The 21230-nt window shown below is 36.1% G+C and overlaps 4 protein-coding genes across 4 annotated transcripts; 2 read left to right on the top strand and 2 right to left on the bottom strand.

Moving 5' to 3' along the window:
* Nucleotides 1-602: 602 nt before the first annotated feature.
* On the bottom strand, nucleotides 603-2193 carry LOC148059461 (uncharacterized). The gene is made up of 3 exons (XM_087781539.1): nucleotides 1953-2193; nucleotides 1685-1856; nucleotides 603-1454 (listed from the first exon to the last, which is right to left on the bottom strand). The coding sequence occupies exons 1-3, from the start codon at nucleotides 2191-2193 to the stop codon at nucleotides 785-787; spliced, it is 1083 nt and encodes a 360-aa protein (XP_087637665.1). The 3' UTR covers nucleotides 603-784.
* Nucleotides 2194-3014: 821 nt separating this feature from the next.
* Nucleotides 3015-9953, bottom strand: edem2 (ER degradation enhancer, mannosidase alpha-like 2). Its single transcript, XM_087781217.1, has 11 exons — nucleotides 9744-9953; nucleotides 9320-9430; nucleotides 8368-8407; nucleotides 8185-8290; nucleotides 7993-8118; nucleotides 6410-6621; nucleotides 6208-6349; nucleotides 5191-5315; nucleotides 4987-5131; nucleotides 4799-4920; nucleotides 3015-3775 (listed from the first exon to the last, which is right to left on the bottom strand). Exons 1-11 carry the CDS (start codon nucleotides 9833-9835, stop codon nucleotides 3299-3301), a joined length of 1698 nt encoding a protein of 565 aa, XP_087637343.1. The 5' UTR covers nucleotides 9836-9953; the 3' UTR covers nucleotides 3015-3298.
* A 1317-nt stretch (nucleotides 9954-11270) lies between these two features.
* Nucleotides 11271-12761, top strand: LOC148059459 (C-type mannose receptor 2-like). The gene is made up of 4 exons (XM_087781537.1): nucleotides 11271-11369; nucleotides 11464-11683; nucleotides 12191-12532; nucleotides 12634-12761. Exons 1-4 carry the CDS (start codon nucleotides 11271-11273, stop codon nucleotides 12759-12761), a joined length of 789 nt encoding a protein of 262 aa, XP_087637663.1.
* A 724-nt stretch (nucleotides 12762-13485) lies between these two features.
* drc7 (dynein regulatory complex subunit 7) lies at nucleotides 13486-21077 on the top strand. Its single transcript, XM_087781215.1, has 17 exons — nucleotides 13486-13784; nucleotides 13848-14016; nucleotides 14085-14210; nucleotides 15356-15550; nucleotides 16483-16635; nucleotides 16760-16984; nucleotides 17122-17202; nucleotides 18105-18174; nucleotides 18243-18371; nucleotides 18451-18579; nucleotides 18644-18852; nucleotides 19713-19910; nucleotides 19981-20091; nucleotides 20158-20268; nucleotides 20414-20608; nucleotides 20690-20829; nucleotides 20971-21077. Exons 1-17 carry the CDS (start codon nucleotides 13699-13701, stop codon nucleotides 21056-21058), a joined length of 2415 nt encoding a protein of 804 aa, XP_087637341.1. The 5' UTR covers nucleotides 13486-13698; the 3' UTR covers nucleotides 21059-21077.
* Nucleotides 21078-21230: the final 153 nt, after the last annotated feature.

Here is a 21230-nt window from a genome sequence, read left to right as displayed (position 1 = left end):
TAGATTTCTTTACTATCCAATAAAAAAGTTGTTTTATAAAAATAAAATAAAAAGCTGCTTCAGTCCAAAAATATTTTCTATATAAGTAAAAGTTGCTTCAAAAAAGAAATACAATAAAAATATATATTTCTTTATTTTATTTGCACTATTTTCTTAAATTCACTATGAGATTTGTGTGTTAATTATTTATTCCCAAAAGTTATTTAAATGGAAAAGAAACACATTTTAATGCTCAAGGAACCAAATGCTAAAAATGCTTTTAATTGAAGCAACCCTTTCTTACTAAAAGCGATTTTTTTCTGATTGACTTAATGTTTTTTTTTTTAATATAATAATAATAATTTTCCTATATATTAAGGTTTTAATGACACTTTAATACATTTAAAAAAAATTAAATCCTTTCATTTCCAAGTGTGGAAATGTTGTTTGCATTCGCTCAGAAAGATGGGAGACATGTGTTCTCTGACTTGTCAAGTAAGATACATCATTATTGAACTGAAGCAGTTGGTGATCGGAAAGGATATTAAAACGGAGATTATTGACCACCTTGTTTTCTCGAGAAAATATTTAAAAAAAGACACGAAGAGACATAATTCAGAAACATGTAGAGAACCAGACTGAGGAGCAGAAAGAAGGAAAACAGGAGTCTTTTATTGAAGGTCAATGGTTAAACTGTGTTAACACTGAAGAGGAAACAAGAGTCACAATGATTAAAAAACAAAAAAAACAGTGAAGTCAAAGAAAAGCAGATTCATCCAACACACACGTGGACCATGTTGAAACCTCAGAGAGTCTCCGGCTGAACATCTGCTGACGCTGGAAACGGATCGAACATCTCCACAGGTCCTGGGAGCTGCTCTCTACTCCTGCTCCTCCAGACCACAACAACAACAACAACAACAACACACATCATGAAGATCACAACACTGAGCAGCACAGACCTCACTGGATGGTGATAAACCTCTGGCTCTCTGAACATTACAAGGGTCTTAGATGTGAATACACAACGTCTGTCTTTCTTAATCACACACCAGAACTCTCCGATGTCTTCCAGGGAGATGTTAGTGATCACCAGGCTCGTAAAGTCAAAGATTCTATCTCCTTGTCCTTGATTTAAAACACATGATGGTCTTCCTTCAGTTCTTTTTGTCTTCACGTACCAGAGGATCTCATCGGGATGCTTCCAGTCGCCACATTGTAGAGTCACGTTTTCTCCTCCAGTGAAGAACACATCAGCAGGCGGGTCAGACTCAGGACACACAAACAGGTTGTAATATTCATCCTGACCACTGCAATCACAGATGTATTGACCTGTGTGGTTCAAGGTCAGTGATGGAAACATCAGAGTGTAGTTGTGACTCTCTTCTACTTCTGTCACTGAATAAATCTTCCACACATGGGGTTTGTTTCCAATGATATCAGAGCAGTTCAGCTCCAGGCTCTCTCCCACCGAGCTGTGAATGTAATTTGATTGTATATGAACACGAAACTCCTTCAGTAGTTCACAGCCCTGATGGTTCTTCTCCAGACAATAATATAAGAACGAACCAGAACTTACGTCAAATGTTACCAGAAGAGATGATTTGTTCTTCATTTGCTGTAGTTTGTACATTGAAGATGTTTCATCATTGATTAAAGCTAAATCAACATTTCTTGTTCCGTGGTTAAATTGACCAAATCCCACTGGACACTCTGGTTTGGTCCCACACCGTCACAATTCAGCTCCAGGGTCTGTCCAACATAAGGGTTCAAGACATCAGATCTTGTCTTTTGTCCATCACAAACCAGGAGGGTGGAGTTCCTCTCGTGCGTCAGGTGGTTCTGGGTCCAGCACTGTTCTTGGTACTGACCCGAGTCTGAAACTTTCAGAGGGTCTATTCTATAAAAAAAAATTCTCACCAGACCGGAGAAATAATGCTGTGAAGAGTTCCACAGACGTTTCTTCGCCTCACCACTCCATCTTGAGATCAAGCAGAAGTCATCGACTGTTTTGTTCAGGACGAAGTTATGATATTGTCCTTCAATCTTGAGGATTTCCGCGTGGATGTTGTTGGAGAAGAGCACCACGAGCAGCAGGATCTGTGCAGCCATGTCTTCGTCTGTGAGCATGAGGCAACTCTGCTGCTTCATGATCTCAACCCCTTCACCAACAGCAGCTTCTCGCCTACGATTGGTGGAACTAGATGAAATCATCATGCCTGCTGCCAACATTGATGTACTTCCATAACTTTCACACTGTTTTTGGAGAAGAAAAATAAACACTGGTTCTTAGTCATCTGATTGATAACACACCGGCCTCCGTGGATGTGTGTCTTTAAACAGGTCATCAATACCACATCTTGACACAACATATGTGCAATGATATCTACGATGAGTGATACCCAAAGTTTCAAAATGAATGGTGAGAAATGATGATTCTGAGGTGATGAACCTTGAGAATAACTTGAGCAAGAGTGTGAATCACCTGGATAAATGATGACGTGTCTCTTTATCTTATCATAGACCTAACACTCTGGGATCAACACAACCGAGTGATCGATGAAGCCTCCTCTTGTCTCTAGTGGCCTCTAGTGGGCAAAACAATTCACGTTAATTAAAAATAGAGAGAGAGAGATGAACGTAGATTTCTTCACTATCCAATAAAAAAGTTGTTTTATAAAAATAAAATAAAAAGCTGCTTCAGTCCAAAAATATTTTCTATAAAAGTAAAAGTTGCTTCAAAAAAGAAATACAATAAAAATATATTTTTTAATTTTATTTGCACTTTCTTAAATTCATTATGAGATTTGTGTGTTCATTATTTATTCCCAAATGTTATTAAAATGGAAAAGAAACACATTTTAACGCTCAAGGAACCAAATGCTAAAAATGCTTTTAATTGAAGCAACCCTTTCTTACTTAAAGCGATTTTTTCTGATTGACTTAATGTTTTTTTTAAATATAATAATAATAATTTTCCGTTATATTAAGGTTTTGTTGACACTTTAATGCATTTAAAAAAATGTATAGTTCAAAACAAGCCATTAAATCAGACTTTATTTCCCTATAAAATCATCCCCATTTGTTGAATGGATATAAAACTAATCACACCTAATGGTTAAGGTTGGTAAATAAAACAAGACACATTGGTCCAAAAATAAATATATATTTCATTTTCAATTAAATTAAAATAAACATTTATGAATTACTTCACAGTTTGCTGAGGATCCACGTAGATAAATGGATGTTAAAGTAATTTCTATAAGTCCAGCTGTTTCCTGGAAAATCCATCATTGTGAGTTTTTCAAAGTCTTCCGGTTCAGGTGTTTCCGGAGAAAACTTGCCCAAGTATGGAGAGTCGAGCGCTGTAAGACTGAACGGGACAGGAAAGCAGCGGCGGCGTCTTCTTCTCTCCCGGCTTCAGGGCGATGCTCTCCGACAGACCCCACAGTCGATCATCTCGCCGACGAGTCTCGGGTTTTCCACCGGACTTTCCCGCCGACTCGGACAGACTGAGCAGGATGTTCCGGACCTCCTGTCGGTCTTGAGCGTGGCGGCTGCAGCAGTAGAGCGCGGCGGGGTCCAGAGGGTGGGCCTCCGTGTTGAAGATGAAGCCACCCGCACCCAAGACGCAGTCCCCGTCCTCGCCGCCGGACTCCCACGAGTCCTCTCGGTCCAGATCCCCCCCGTGCAGGAAGTGGTCGGGGTCGAACAGCAGGTAAAGGTATTTGATGGTTTCAGCCAGAAAGAAAGACTCCATGCGGTTGTCCAGCTGGTGATCGCGCAGATCTTTGACCTACAGACGTCAAATAAACACAGGACGACGACAAAATATTACAAATATATCATTTTTATTATTATTATTATTTATATATATAGTTGCGCCCGAATATATACTATATACTGTGTATATATATATATATATATATATATATTATGTTGTTTTATTATATATATATAAATATTGATGTTGTTTTTTTTTGTTTGTTTGAGTTTTTGTATTGTTTCTGTTCTGTATTTCCTTTATTATTGTTTTTATCTCTTTATTTATTTTTTTAAATTTATATATATTCATCATTATTATCTTTTAGTTTTTTTTATCATTGTTTTTGTTAACATTTTCAATATGTTCTGTATTTCATTTATTATTGCTTTAATTTGCTTTATATATATTTTTTTATTTATATATATTTTTCATTATTATTTTTTAGTTTTTATCATTGTTTTTGTTACTATTTTCAATATGTTCTGCATTTCATTTATTATCACGTTTATTTCGCTTCATATATTTTTTTTAATTAATATATATTTTTCTTTATAATTTTTCATCATTGTTTTTGTTACCATTTTCAATATTTTCTGTATTTCCTTTATTATTATGTATATTTTTGCTTTATTATTTTGTTGTTTTATTATTTTTTAGTTTGTGTTAAATTTCGTATCCTTGTTTTTAACATGTTCTGTATTATTTTGGTTTTTATCGTTATATGTATATTCTTTTTTAAAATGTAGTTTTTTTATCATCGTTTCTGTTATTATTTTTGATATGTTCTGTATTTTAATTTTTGCTTTAATATTTCTATATTCTATATTCTATTTTTTTTATTCATTTTCTTTTTAGTTTGGGTTGAGTTGGTGTTATTATTTTGAATAGGTTCTTAATATAATGCGTATAATGTGTATTTTGAAAACTAATGAATTTCCCTAAGGGGTCCCTTAAGGTCTATCCATCCATCTTAGGGTGATTTAAAGAACCGCAGCGTTGATATAAACATTTATGCCACTCAAGTCTGTTGTAATTACACTCCAAACTACTTACACTTGCATATCCACAGGGGGTCTTTGCGATCTTCTCTATGGACTCCAGTGCGTCGAGTCCCAGCTGCAGGTAGGTGTGGTCTCCCGTGGCCTTGAACAGGTACATGGCACTTTCTATCAACTCTGCATAAACACAGACGCACACCATGTAAAACAAGAACCACCAGAGCTGTCCTCTCAAGATCAGACCTGGCCTGAGTGGATACCCCTCTCGCTTGTCCACCGTGTAACCCTGAGGGATGCTGTAGAACTCGGGCAGGCCTCCAAACTGCCTCCAGACCGAGTAGTAGTTCTGGAAGGTTCTGACTGCAGCGTCCAGGTTTCCTACCAGAGACTGAAAAGAAAGTGGAATATAAGAACCGCTCGTGTCCAGAGAGAGATTTCCTACAGTACCTGAAGTCCGGGCCAGAAGGCCTCCAACGATTGGAAGACTGGCATCGACACGGTTCCTTTATGCATCTGGACCCACAGGTACCAGTCGTCGAAGCGGGTGTAGTTCTGGATGGCTCGGTCATAGTCTGATCGTGAGATTTGTAAGACGAGTCAAAAACAAAACTCACAAGGATAGAAGTCAATCATAAAAAACAGTTGAGTGGAAATGGATGAAATAAACTGGCGATACCATATGTATCACAATACAGGGGCAACGATACGATATATTGTGATACTGGAGTAACAAGGATATATTTGTAGTATTGTCAAGTACTCGAGTCTGGTGTTGCAGAATTTACAGACCACATGACTCTTGACCAAGTTGTAACTGCTTTTATTTTTATTTATTTTTTTAAACCAAAATATGTCCAAACATCAACTTTAAAAGCTGCTGGAGTCGACTGTATCCTCTCGTCCTCAGCCAATTTCAATCAGTCACCTCAGTAAAATACATGATTTAAACATGGTAATTACACGATTTTATCAGTGTAATAATTTTACAAAAACACATCATGCATCAGTTGCACATGGAAAACTTATATTTTGGCCTTTTGAATAGGTGTGTAGGAAAATTTCGACACACTTAAATATCCCGACAACTTTAAAGATTCTGTATCGATATAATCGTATTTTTCAACTTACAATTAACATTATTATGATACAATTTATTATTGTTTTTATATTGCGTTTGTTCATTTTTGTGCTGCAATAAAACTTTAGGCTACCTAGATGGCAGCAGTCATTACAGACCGCTGAGGACAAGAGGATACAGTGGACTCCAGTAGCTTTTAAAGATGATGTTTGGACATATTTCGGTTTCGAAAACAAATAAAAAGCAGTTACGACTCAAGACGTCAAGAGTCATGTAGTCTGTAAATACTGCAACCCCGGAGTCAAGTACTCGACAATACTACACATATATACTTGCCTTGCCCATACGCAACCCTTCTTTCAAATCAGTAAAAGAACGTGATATACCGTGAAACATGCTCAGCAGTTCCGTATCCTGCAGCATGATGGCGCCTTTCACCAGATACTCAAAGTACGAGTCAACGCCAGCTCCAATGCCGGCGTCCTGAGCGACCCATTTCCTTGTCAGAACGTCGATGTGATTCCCCACCTGAACAGGAAGTAAGAAAAATAAACGTCTAACGTGATAACGGTTGACTGAATGACTCACTAGTCCTATGCTGGATCTGGTCTTCCACAAGGCTCTCAGCGCCTGACGGGCAGTGGTTTCAAACACGGGGTCTCCGGTGAGTCGGCTCAGTGTCGCAAACTCCAAGATGAAGGTTCCGACACCAGCGGTGCAGGTGACAGGGGTCTCAGCCGGACTGACCCCGTGCAGCAGGTTCACTGTGCCATAGGGCATTCCCGTCGGAGTGTCAAAGGCTGGAAGAAATAAAAAGATTCTTCAGTGCAAATGCAATGATGCACTTAATTATATTTAAACTTAGATTATTAGATCTTGGATTTTTGTTCTTTTCATTGCACTTTGTTCTTGTTCTTATAAATCTATCTGTGTTGCTGTATGCTGTAAAACAATTTACCCATCTATCTATCCATCCATATATCCATCTACGCATCCATCTACGCATCCATCTACACATCTATCTATCCATCAATGTATCTATCTACGTATTTATCTACGCATCTGTCTACGCATTCATCTATCCATCCATGCATCTATCTACGTATTTATCTACGCATTCATCTATCCATCCATGTATCTATCTACGTATTTATCTACGCATTCATCTATCCATCCATGTATCTATCTACGTATTTATCTACGCATTCATCTATCCATCCATGTATCTATCTACGTATTTATCTACGCATTCATCTATCCATCCATGTATCTATCTACGTATTTATCTACGCATTCATCTATCCATCCATGTATCTATCTACGTATTTATCTACGCATCTGTCTACGCATTTATCTATCCATCCATGTATCTATCTACGTATTTATCTATCCATCTATGTATCTATCTACGCATCTGTCTACGCATCTATCTATCCATCCATCCATGTATCTATCTACGCGTTTATCTATCCATCCATGTATCTATCTACGCATTTATCTATCCATCCATGTACTGTATCTATCTACGTATTTATCTATCCATCCATGTATCTATCTACGTATTTATCTATCCATCCATGTATCTATCTACGTATTTATCTATCCATCCATGTATCGATCTACGTATTTATCTATCATCCATGTATCTATCTACGTATTTATCTATCCATCCATGTATCGATCTACGTATTTATCTATCCATCCATGTATCGATCTACGTATTTATCTATCCATCCATGTATCGATCTACGTATTTATCTATCATCCATGCATCTATCTACGTATTTATCTATCCATCCATGTATCTATCTACGTATTTATCTATCCATCCATGTATCTATCTACGCTTCTATCTTCCTAGATTTCTATAGGTTGTATGTGTTTTATCAGATAACTACTAATAAAAAAAATGTTACATTTAAAAATGTATTTTTGAATAATTGGAATTTGAATATCAATCATTTTGAAATTTATATAGAATACGATTATTTGAAAAAAATATTATTTAACCCTTTTTAAAAAACATCTCAATAGATAAAATTCAACTATTTAAACGTCAAATTAAACCATTCAATATTCACACTGATATTCTTCCGTAGAAGAAGAGTTCATATCAAGTCAACATAAGAAAACAATCATTTGTATACAAGTTATTCTTTTGTGTTTATTACCAGGCAACAGTTTCCTGGCAGCTTCCTCTGCCATCCGCAGCAGTGGACCTGAACAAGGCCAACCAGGCTCCAACTCCATCCCTGCTCTCCCTGCTAACAGGTGGGCTGAGAGGAGCCCCCCGACAACTGAGGCACACAAGTAGAGAAAAGCAGGTTAACAGAAACCAAAGATAATTATTTGTGTTCAATTACCTCTGATGTTTGTTTCAAATACAGATGCATTGACGTCAATATCAAAGTCAATGGTGTCTTGCAGGATGGACGCCACACGTTGGAACTCGGTATGATTTCCAAGCACCTTGAAAAGTAAATGCAAGTTCATTTAAAAACATAATTCAAAGTTACATTTTAATACTGATGTATGTCAAGTCATACCAGGAGGGTGTCCAGAGCGTCGATCAGAGTTAAGGAGAAACTGCAGGTGAAAGAAAAGTGAGATGTTATCTGTGTCGGGATGCAAAACATCAGATGTCACCTCAGTCCTTTGTGTCAAAAGTATTGAAAGTAAAAAAATATACAGTATATATATTTTTTTTCTTTATAAGATACTCCTTTTTAAAAGTATTGATTATTTATTTTGTTTGCACTACCTTTTAGTTGTTTTTTATTATAAATATGTAATGTGTGGTTCTGTTAATTGTAACAGGTTGTAAAAGAGGTTTTTCTTTTGGATTTTTCTACTTAATAAAAACATACACAAGCACACACACAGTTTAACACACAATCACACTTTAACACACACATACATACGCAATTTAACACACACACATCCAGATCTTTAACACACACACATACACATATACACTTTAACGCACATACACACTTTTACACACATGCACATTCACCCTTTAACACACATGCACACACACACATAAACACTTTAACACACACATATACATTTTAACACACACACTCAATTTTTCACCTTAATTTAACACACAATTTAACACACACGCACATACACTTTAACACACACACAGATACACATTAACACACACACATCCAGATCATTTAAACATACACACATCCAGAACTTTAACCCACACACATACACACTTTAGCACACACACACCCTTTAACACATACGCACATTATAAATAAATGCATATAACACATTTAGGGGTCCCTGTGGTATTGAAAATGTATTGGAGTATTGAATAAATGTACTATCATGACAACAATAGTCCTTTGAAATCAAAAATCCAATAACAGGTCACAAAATAAGTTTAGTGATACTGTCTTGTGTCATGAAGTGTATTCGATAACTGGCCGCCACAAACTCCTAATAATGCTTTAGAAATCAACAAACACGTGATCATCATCACACCTGCCCCAGGTGTCTTGTCCGTCACAGGTGAGGGGCCGGAGCTCGTCGTAGGGGAAAGCGTTGTCCAGGTAGCTGTTGTAGGCGTGGTAGAACATGCCTTTGATGCGATGCCTGGAGAAATCAACACATGTTTAATCATATTTTACCATTTTTTTTCATCCTCATAATAATAATAATAATAATAAGAGGTTTCTTGCAAGAGATTTTGAAATATAATAACATGTCTGTATTCTTTGTAAACAAATGTTGACAATTATAGATCAAAGTACAGATTTATTAACTATGTTTAGGTTGAACTCTTTCACAACAAACGTACATAAATAAGCAAGTTTATACATGTATCATTGCTGTTTTATACCCAGAGTTGTTATTCAACGTCTTTTCTTGCCATTATTGTTGGACTTATTTTGTTTGTGTTTGTTACCTCACTCCAGTCATCTCCTCCTCAGAGAACTGTCGACTTGCTACATTGTTTAGCAGCCAAACCAGAACCGCTACAGCCACCGGGACCCGCATGAAGAATCACGGAACCGCAGAGTCCAGAACAGAACCGACAGAAGTGCAGCTGGACGGGTCAGTTTTCGTGCAGAGTGGACCACAGTACACACAGGTGAGCAGGCACTGTGTTGTTACAGTGACATGAAACAGGAAGTGGTGGCCGTGCGCATGCGCTCTGCGGAGCGCTGACGACACACAAGGGGTTTGGTGCGTTCAGGAACACGCTTGAGCGTGGGGTTTTAGAACTTTCTCTCACAATTCAAATGGAAGGTCGTTAAAAAATACGTCAGTATTTTTATTTTATTTATAAAAATGTGATTGTAAACGTTTGCTTAAATCCCGCGTTGGGGACATCTTAGTTTTTTCAGCAGTATATACACATATTAGTACATACAGTAAACACATTAAAAACAATAAATAGTCAATTAAAATAAGCAACGCAATAAATACAAAAACAAAAATAATAAATAAAGCTTATTATTAAAAAAACAATAAATTAATAAATACATTTGTTCTGTTTTTCTATTGCTTATTTTATGTGTTATCTTATTTAATTACTTTATTCTGTATTGACACCCAAAAAGAATCATATGTTACGTTTGCAACACTGGCATTAAAAGTTTCTGATTCTGAAAAATAATAATAACGCAAATAGAAATAAAAAAATCTGACCTTTTAAATCATTATACATTTATCAACAACAATAAACATTTATGTTGAATTTCCCCTCGCGGGACTAATAAGGGATTCTAAAAAAAATAAATAAATAAATAAATAAATAAATAAATAAATACTTGTAGTACAATTCTTTTCTTTTTTTTAATGCGCACACTACAGAAGTACAGAAGTTGTAAGTTTTGGACTTTTCACAATAAGTTGTAGCAAAAGATCGAGGCCAAGCTGGACAGGTCACCACTTTATAGACATAAATTAACTTAATCATGAACCTATTTCTGAATACTGTATGTATGTGTCAAAACACAACAACTCCAGGTGTCCATCGAATTTAGAAAAGCATAAAAAATACATTAGATTATGTAATTTAGTGTAAATTACATGTAAATAAAGCAAGGTAAAAAAAAAAAGAAGTAGAAGAACTTTGCATGCCAACTGCTGTTTAAGAAAATGCGGCTGCATTTAAGATGTTCCGCACCAAAGCTTTTCATTGAAGGACGAAAATGATGTTCCAGATTTTTCTGAGTATCATCGCAGCTTCAGGCAAGTTTTTTGTTTTGTTTTGTTTTACAACATTCATTAGAACTACAACACATTTTTAACTGAATAATATTACATATTTTTGGTATACATTCAAAATGTTTTCATTAATCTTTTCTCTGCTACATTAATAGTAACCCATTGACCCGTTTAACAATAACTGAGTGTGTTGACAGGGGCGTCTGCTGCCTCGGGAAGGCGTCCACGTTCGTACCATATTGTGGATGAATTGCTGACAATGCCGGAAGCGGTCAACTACTGCAGAAATAAACACAAAGACTTGGTGTCTATTCACGACATGGAAACCGTCAAGACCCTCACCGACATACTAAACGAAGTAATACAAGCTTTTTAATGTCTGTTTTTTTATCTAGTTCATTTGTGTACAAATTGATGTTATTTACTGATACTGATATACAACTGCTTTCAAGGAGGCCTGGATCGGATTGAAGAGGGTCACGGGGGCCTGGAGATGGTCTCTGTCGGACGAAACATTCTACCAACCAGGAGAGGAACGGTTCAGGAAATGGAATCATGGTGAACCAAATAATGGAGGTGGCCAGGAAAGATGTGGGGATATGGAAACAAATGGGAATTGGAATGATATTACTTGCACTGTTTTATTGCCTTCAGTGTGCATCAACATATCAAGTAAGTTTTTTCTTTTTCACGTCATCTGTTCACCAACTGACTGTCTAAAAAAAATGGTGGTTGCAGGTTTTGTTTGACTATTGTGATACAAAAAAGGGTTATAAAAGGCTTTATTAGGGCTCCTTCTTAACTCCCCCCCAAAAATACAATTGATTAGTATAGTATAGATTATTATCTTCTTTCAAAGAGCAGAATATTTGCCAAATAAATGCAATTGCATTGTGTTATAGGCTAGAAACTCTGGGATGAAACTTTGCCAGGCACAAATTAAGATGTATGCTACACAATGGCTCTTTTAAGATTAGCATTATCGAAGAATCTGGAGAAAGTTAGTCTGAAAATGAGCTGAAAATGATTTAATTCATACTGCCAGTCAGAATGTTACGATGAAATTAATCTCGGCTTTAAATGTATGACTTTATCTGAAAGCACCCGCTGACAATGACAATGAGAGAGACTGTAAATACCTGGTTAATTTTATATGCATATTTTTTACTTCCCTTTCAGATAACACGGCGGAATTTGTCTACATCGAACAAAAGATGACGTGGACACAGGCTCAGACCTTCTGCAGAAACAATTACACAGATCTGGCGAGTATAAGGCACCAAGAGGACAACGGGAAAGTCTTGGAGTTGATACGAGAAACAAGAGTCTGGATTGGAATTCTCATCGACTCCTGGGAGTGGTCGGATGGAAGCAGCTTGGATTTCAGTTTCTGGGAATTTGAGGCTTCCCAGCCGGACATTACTCTCGGTGGAGACATTTGTGTTGTAGCAGATTTGAAAGAAGAAGGAAAATGGAGAGACAGGTTGTGTTCAAGAACCAGGAAGTTTGTTTGCTATCAAGGTAAGTCATATTTTCAAACTCGAAAAGTATAAATGATTTAATGTAATCTATGATATGGTTCTATATTATATATTTTATTTCCTCTTTTTTTTTTCCTGGAGAACACATATACAAACAAGTGATCCAGGTGAAGCTTCTGACCAACTTTCCCGACGTCCACGATCAAGCTTTAAGCGAAGCCATCTTGAAGCAGGTGCAGTTAAAAACAACAAGCTGCAAAACTATATGAATTATTATGCATTCGTCAACAAAAAAAAGTGAATAACAGATGATTATGAATACTCCACAGATGACAAAGAAGGTCAAGGAAGACGCTGGAGATGTAACGCTCAGCTGGAAAGAGTGGTCAGATGGAAGCGTATTCATAGGAGAAAACATTTCCATCGTTGAACCTTTTTGAATATCCCTACTATCCTTTCCTTCAGAAAAAAAACATGATAAAATGCTTGATGTCAAACATAGTAAACAAACAGCTGGAGTCCCCTGTGCTTTGTTTTGAATGTCTCAGGATTTGAATTCTCTACTTTGAATAGACAAATGATCATGTTTTGCCTGAAAAGTTGTAAAACAAATGATGCAAATAAATAGTTACGGATCTGAGGTCGAGCAGAACATTTTTTTAATTTAATCTTGCGATTTCTTACAGAACGATTTTCATAGTGCGCCTTTATAATTATATTTATTATTGTCTTGTACGTCGGAGCACTTCCGGGTTTGCGTCGTCGTCACGGCGCACCGTTACCATGGACACGGCACGCTTTACTTCCGCGCCGTAAACTCGTTTTTGTTTTATGCTCCCAAATCATTTTTCGAATACAATTGTAAAGACAACGTAAGTATGTTTTTATTATTCTAACTGTGCATGTAATCGTGTTTGTTGTTTTCACTTAAATATTTCTCATCGTCTCCCTTTTATTTGCACATTATTTCAACAAAACGAAGTTCTTATTTTCTCAAGTTTTGACTCAATTTCGGTCTTTATTCAGTCACAGCCATTCCATTTAAGACTTTTAATCCTTTATATCTTTTGTTGTGCTTTGTTTAATGATGCATCGGCCCATGAGTTTCAGTGAGTGTGTTGTTGTGATGAAGGAAAGCAGAACAACATTTTTATAGCATCGATTTAAGATTCATTGTGGATTAGATTAGATTTTTTTTTTTTGCAGATGGAGAATCCTCAAGTGCCGGACAGTGACCAGCCGGTACAGGATGGTGACAAACCTCAGAACAGTGAGGAAAATGGCCAGGAAGAGTAAGTCGTTGTCGTGAAGACGTTTCATATTTTGACATTTAAACATGACTGTTTTGACAACAGGGCTGACGCGGAGATGGTGGAAGATCTTCCCTCCGTGTCGTACAGAACTAATACAGACGATGAAGTCAAGCTCCTGACGATCGCTGACAACTTCCAGCATCAGTATTCTCACTACTGTCCTGAACGTAAACCCCTCCTGCTGTGTCCCTTCAATGAGTGCGGCATTAAGGTCATATTTGGATTTCATCAGCTCTTTATATTTTTTCACTAATAACAATACTTGTGTCTAAAATACAGAAGTTTGTCTCGACTACTCTGCGGCCGACAATGATGGACCACTCTGAACTTTACCACTGGGATGGCGCGGCCTCTTTTGTTGCAGACTGTCTGACACTAGAGCTTCTGGAAGAACCCGATGAGCTGGTCTGTCAATTTGTTTTCTTACGATTACAAACTAATAAAGTAGATCCAGCCAATCACCTTTCACTTCTTAAACAATAAACATTTAAATCAATCACATTTAAAAAATGATTAAAATATATACCAAATATGTATAAGAATAGCGATGCTTTAACGCTGTAATATGGCAAAAACATCTATCAATTAGTAGATTATTCAACATTTAAAAAACTATAAATTACATTAGTATACGTAATAAACTACACAAGTTTAAAGTAGGAAGAGCTTTTGAAGGTTTCGCAAACTTTTCTTGAAACTTTAGCCTGGTAAGCAAATACTTTCCAAAAGTAATTTCTTATTGTTGTTTAAAAAATCCATTGAAGTGTAAAATTATGTAAATAGATGTATACAAATATTACATTTGAAAATATTTAACCAACTTGTGTAAAATAATATTGTTTGAGGTTATACTGTAAAGAGGTAACAAAAAAAACTTTTTTTTCAAATAAAATATATTAAAATATGTCAATATAAAAAACATATAATTAAAATTAGAATATTTGAACACATAAATACTTTATATATGATTGTGAAAAGACTCTTTTGATACATTCTTGCTGTTGGCTTCTTAATATATGTACAAATATTGAAGATTTAAAAGACTTGTGTAACACGATATAGAATAATATTGTGTGCCTTAAAGCTGTAGCAAGGTCAAATTTAGTTTTTAAAAAAATAATAATTAATTAGATCTAAATAATTTAATAAGAAGATAATACAATACATACAATTAATATATATATATATATATATATATATATATATATATATATATATATATATATATATATATATATATATATATATATATAAATTATAAATAACATTTTAATACATTGATGCCTTTTTCCAAAAGTGGCCATTTGCCTCTAAATGACTGCGACATTCTGTTTGTAAAACAAAAAATAAATGTAGTAAGATCTTACCAATCACAATTACTTATTGTTTGTTTTTTTCAAGGAATCTAAGTGTTTAGGATGATGATCAAATTAATGAATTTGTTTGTATGTATGTATGTATGTATTAAATATATATATTTGTACATTTTCTAAGACCTATAACCTTCTATCTACGATACCTGTTGAATTAATTATTCATTTGTTTTCCAGCCAAAGAGCCTCTGTTCGCCCACATTGGCGCTCATGAGGCAGAAAGGGACGTGTTTCGAATTCGCCACCTTGCTCTGCAGCCTGTTGCTGGGAGCGAACTACGACGCCTACTGTGTCAGCGGCTACGCAGTCAAAGAGATTTGTCAGCTCAACCAGACGCATCAGGAGTGCCCTCTTCTGGACCCTCAAGTTAAGGTTCGTAAATATAAGTAAGTAAGTATAGGTCATTTGTAAAGCGCTTTCTAGACCAGGGTCACAAAGCGCTCTAACAATTCAAAACGATACACAGTTAAAAAATATACTTTAAACGGCCAAGAGACATAAGACAAACACAGGAGTCCCAGAAAATCAGGGAAAAGCACAAATAAGAATCTCTTAAGATGTTTCTTGAAGGAGTCAGTAGATCCAACAAACGTAAAGTAAAGCAAAGCTTACAGCAACAGCCTGAAAGGATTTCACTCCTCTGGTCCGGAACCATCAGCAGGTTCTGATCCACAGACCTCAAAGCCCGAGCTGGGGTGTAAGGCTGGATCAGATCAGTGATGTAAGGAGGAGTCTGACCATGAATAGATCTGAAAGTAAGAACCAGAATTTTAAAATTGATCCTTAAAAGAAACTGGCAGCCAATGCAGAGTTTTAAGGATTGGAGAAATGTGAGTTCTTCTACTAGAGCAGGTCAGAATTCTAGAGTTTTGTATTAACTGCAGGCGAGACAGATCCTTCTTGTTTAGACACCAAAATAAACTCTTACAATAGTCCAGACGAGAAGAAACATATGCATGGATTACAAGCTCCAGATCGTGTTGTGACATCATTTTCCTAAATTTTGAGATTTTTCTCAGTTGAGGGAAACAGTTTCTGGTTAGTTTTCTGCAGTGTTTAATTAGAGACATGTCTCTGTCAAATACAACACCCAGGTTTCTCAGGCTATAGAGAAAATTATAATACTCTTGCAAAATAAAAGCCGTAATATTAGTCTAGAAAATTGGAAGTAATTAAAATGTTAATTAAATATTGATGTTTTATTTTTTTTTATGTTTTAAAAAGTCAACTGAACTGAATAAAGAACTTATAAGGTTGTTTTAATCTATTTTTTTTTTTCACTATATTGTTTATGTGTCCTGCAGGGCCGCGACGTGTCGTCGGACCACAGACGCCACGAGTTCCAGTATCAAGTGAAGCCTCTGAAGGAGCTCAAGAGTCGCTTTGTGGCCGAGAAGAACCAGAGGAAGAAAGAGGAGGGAGAAGTGGCTAGGTTTGAGAAACTAAAGGAGCAAGAGGTGATCCTTTCTCTACCAAAGTAAAACTCTCAGATTCATGTGTTTAAACTTGATATTAAGTTAATATAAGACTATTCATCAGTCAAGGTTTGAATCTCACCAACAAGATACTTTCTTTTGCCAGAATCTTGAGATGAAGCCATCGTCTCCCGACCCACTTCGGGGCCTCCGTTTGCACAGCTGGGTTCTGGTTCTGGCCGGGAGTCGCAGCATCATGGAGAACTTCTTTATCGACCCTCTGACCGGGAAAAACTACAGCACGGCGGACGAGAACTTCCTGGGCATCGAGAGCATTTGGAACAACGTCAACTATTACGCCAACATGCAGGACTGCAGTAACGGCTGTGCTGTAAGTTGAACGACAGTAGATAAGGATAGACTTTTATACCTATTTTAATCATTCAGAGACAGGTATATGGGTTATAAATGTAGTATCGTTAAATTATATTGGGGTTAAGAATGACTTTTCTACATGTGTTTGTCTAGGATATGCTGTACAACATGGATGATATCAACATGTGGGAACCCTTGTTGGCAGCCAGAACAACAGGAGACCAAGTTGAAGAAGTGAGTATCACTCCAAACAGGGTGATTTTTTAAGTAGAATTGTGATAGCTTAGCGAAAACATGCTTGTTACATGCTTTAAATTATGGCTGTAGCGAAACATTAATCTCACGATATGGTTCGACACAATATATTGAGTTTACGATACGATATATTTCGATACACTTTCATTTTCTTAAATTATTTTTAGTGACATTTTGGAATTGTTCCACTCTTTTGGTTGCATTCATAGAACTAAAAGCCAAAATATGTCCTAACATCAGCTTCAAAAGCAGCTAGAGTCGACTGTATCCTCTCGTCCTCAGTCGTTGTGGGATCTTTCGCGGGATTTCATTGTTTCTTTACCTGCAAAGTACATAATGACTGCTGCCATCTAGCGCCCTGAAGTTTAATTGGCACAATAAAATGAAGAAACGGTTTAAATATTATTTTTGTTAATTGTAGTTAAAAAAATTGTATTAAAATTTGTATTTTTAAACCCACTTAATTGAATATATATAATATAATATAATAGATCCTTCCAAATGATCTATTATATTAAAAGTGCACTTTTTAATTATTCAACAGCAGAGTTTCCAAAAAATACTGCAATACTGTGCTATTGAATAATTGTAAAGTATTGTTAAAAAAATATTGATGTATAACAGTATATTTTAGTTTTTTTCTTTCTTTCTTAACATGATCTACTGGATTAAAACAGAGGGATCTATATTACACAATAGAATAAATACAGTAAATAAAGTGAACATTTGAATTCTTAATGAGAAATCTAAACAGTGCTATTGAATATTGATACAGTATTGTAAAATAAATATTGTGCCATTTAAGTGTATCGATACTCGGTATAGTCAGAACTAGCAAAAGTGCTGATTTGAATTTTTATATATTTTTTGTACTTTAAAAGGACAAAAAGCCAAGCGGAGGTTTTATAATGCCTGGATCTTGGGTCAATCACTTGCCAATCTCAAAAAAAGGTACACAGTTGATCACACTAGTGACTTTCTCTTGTAACATTATGTAATTGTTTATCTTTGATTCTTAGATTTGGAGACTCGTTGGCCCGGAGGCACAAAAATCACCTTTTATAAGAAAGCCAAATTAGAGAAGTATGCTTTGGAAGTCAACTCGTGTGGACTCGTCACACGCCTGACCACATACAGCGACATGGACTGTGAGTCTATGCATGTGTCGTTTTTGTCATTCATTGGGATTTTTATTTAAGATGTGTTTTTTCTCGGTCTGTACTGCAGACACGAAAGTTGTCGCCGTGAAAGAGTGGTACCATTTTAGAGACGACCACCTGGAGGTACGAGAAGTCAACTACGTGGAACACTCCACCACAGAGAGTTTCGGAGGAGGGAGACGATTCCACCTCTTGTGTGAGTGAATTAACACACATCATCACATCACTTAAGTGTGATACTGTTTGACACCTTTATTTAGATCACAGGTACACGACCCTGCCGGCGGATATCGAGCGTGAGATGGAGTTCAGCACCGCTCGTGTGGATGGTTTGGTTCGGAGGATCGAGTCTCCGGGCCAGATGACGGAGACCTACGAGGGCAGAGAAGACTTCCTCTACTACCGCCATGTGGTCTATAATGGGAACTTTACAGATGCCAACATAGACCTGGAAGTTCTGCCTCTTTTGGTAACATATATCATGTATTATTGAAGTGAAACATATGGAAGAATATCAGTGCAAACAATATTAAATTGTTGAATTTACATTAGAGATGTTGAAAATGATTTTTCTATTTTGAAATGTTCTATTGTTGCATTGAATTACTTACTTACTACTTAATTCAATCATTTTCTATATTGAAATATAGAACATATGGAATAATTGACTTAAAAATGAATGCAATTTTTCATTAATTAAAGGAAATATAATTATATAGATGTTTTTATTTTTATATTTGAAAGCTTTTAAATTCCCTTTTTTTGTATTTTCTGTAGACGCTATTATACCTTTTTTTTATATTACATTTAAAAGGCTACGAATTAAAAACAAATAAAATAATGAAATTCGAAATAAAATTAATTATTGTAATTAGAACATCAGGATCATTCAATATTTGAATTTCCAATTAAATTAGAAAAAACCAACAACAACTTTTCAAAATGTATAAATTATCCAATAAAAACAATTAAATATTTTAACATAGAAATGATTGAATTCAATGTTTCAATAATAGAATCACCCCTTAATATAGTAACTAAATTAAATCAATTATTCAATAAAAACAAATTCAACATTTAATGTAGAAAATATTGAATTTGAATCATTAAAAAAAAGCTTAAAAAACAAAAAACAAAACTTTTCAATTTAAATTTGTACATTCATTTTTATAGTGTCAATATTTCAGTATTCTAATGGCACTGATATACTTCCATATACATACTCATAAATAATGTGGTTTATATCAATTTAGTTTATTTATAAAATGCATTTTTCTGTTTTTTAACTCATGACTAAGTTTTAAATGCTTCCGTTAACTTCCAAACCAGAAAGTGGTGGAGAGATTTCACCGGAACAGGAACAAACCGGCCAAAGAAGACGTGGCCGAGCGAGTGTTCCTCGTGATTGAAAGGCGGATCAATGTCACTTATCATTTAGAGGATCACAGATTCATCCCTCCAAACAGACGCTTCATTAAACCGGGGGAACATCAGGAATTTACATCTGACATGGTCTCCACCTTTCAGGTGCAGTTACCGACCCTTCCTGTCATTACGGAGAGAAACAAACTTATATCATGAAGGTGTTTTATTTCAGGTGGATCGATGTGAGGTTCCTCTATGTCCCCGCAAAGTGTGCGCGATACTCCTACGTTTAATGAAGGATGAAGAAGAGATCGTTCAACAGATCAAAGCGTCCATAACAGAGGTGGATAGAAGCTTGTGTCAGATCTTTAAATAGCAAATAATAATTCCGTTAATCATGACATTTCAGATCAGAAAGATTGTGGCCTGCAGGGAACAGGAGAACAAAGACGTGGAGATGGATTTCCCGATGTCGACCACAAAGGGAGCCTCACTGATCCACAGCCAGAGGGAAGAAATGGTAGTAAAGAGAAAAGAAAAGATCATAGTTTGATTTATTTCTGAGAGTCGACACTATTTCAAATGTCTTAATCAATTCAACATGATCTCTCATTGGTGAAAAAAAGCTTTTAATTTCTAAATTTTGAACGATTTTCTCATTTCAGAAACGAAGGGCTGCAGAGGAGTTGAGAAAACAGCAGGAGAAGAAGATAGACATACTTGCTCCCTTCTTGGCCCGACTGAGGGATCCGGACAATCTGAACGAAGCCATTGCTTCGCAGCTGTATGAAGAATGTTTAGCTGAATTTAAAGAAAGATTGGTGGCTCAGGCCAATCTTATACAGGAGCGATACGACAGAGTAAATATTGTCACGATACATTCATTCCGTACGTCATTTCTTCTTCTGTCGTAAGAGCCACTTTGGTTCTTGTCGTTTCAGGAGACGGAGGAGCTGCACGAGAGGCAACACTGGTTCCACAAGAATCAACTCAACATGACCAAGCAGCAGACGGAGGAGTACCACGACTACTGCGCAGAGAAGAGCCTCAAAATAAACGTCGCCAAGAAACGGATAAGCTTGTAATTTCTCACACAATCGTGCACTTTTTAAACGTTTGTCTTCAGAATCAGGAATAAAAATGTGTTGCGATGAATACTTTAAAGTAATAATCTTAAATAAGAGCTGTTTTATGACTGTTCATCTTGTGTTTCCTCCCCAAGGCATCAAGAAGCATCGACGCAGAAGTACATTGAGTTTGTGGAGAAGCTGAAAAAGGATGCTCGTCTTGCACCCTACCTGCACTTTTAATAAAACATTTTAAAAAGTATTTTAACCGTGCATTTATTTTTGGCACTATTGCAAACTGTATTATAAGAAAAATGACACCAGTTTTGAACAAAGGAATGAGGTCAACTTAAATCCAACAGAAGAAAGTTGACGGGGGGAGAGTGCTACCCGACTGCGCATGCTCGCCGCAGAC

Source organism: Callionymus lyra, chromosome 19 (assembly GCF_982586985.1).
Source record: "Callionymus lyra chromosome 19, fCalLyr1.hap1.1, whole genome shotgun sequence".
In the NCBI taxonomy this organism is placed as follows: domain Eukaryota; kingdom Metazoa; phylum Chordata; class Actinopteri; order Syngnathiformes; family Callionymidae; genus Callionymus; species Callionymus lyra.
This window is presented reverse-complemented; position numbering and strand designations above follow the sequence as displayed.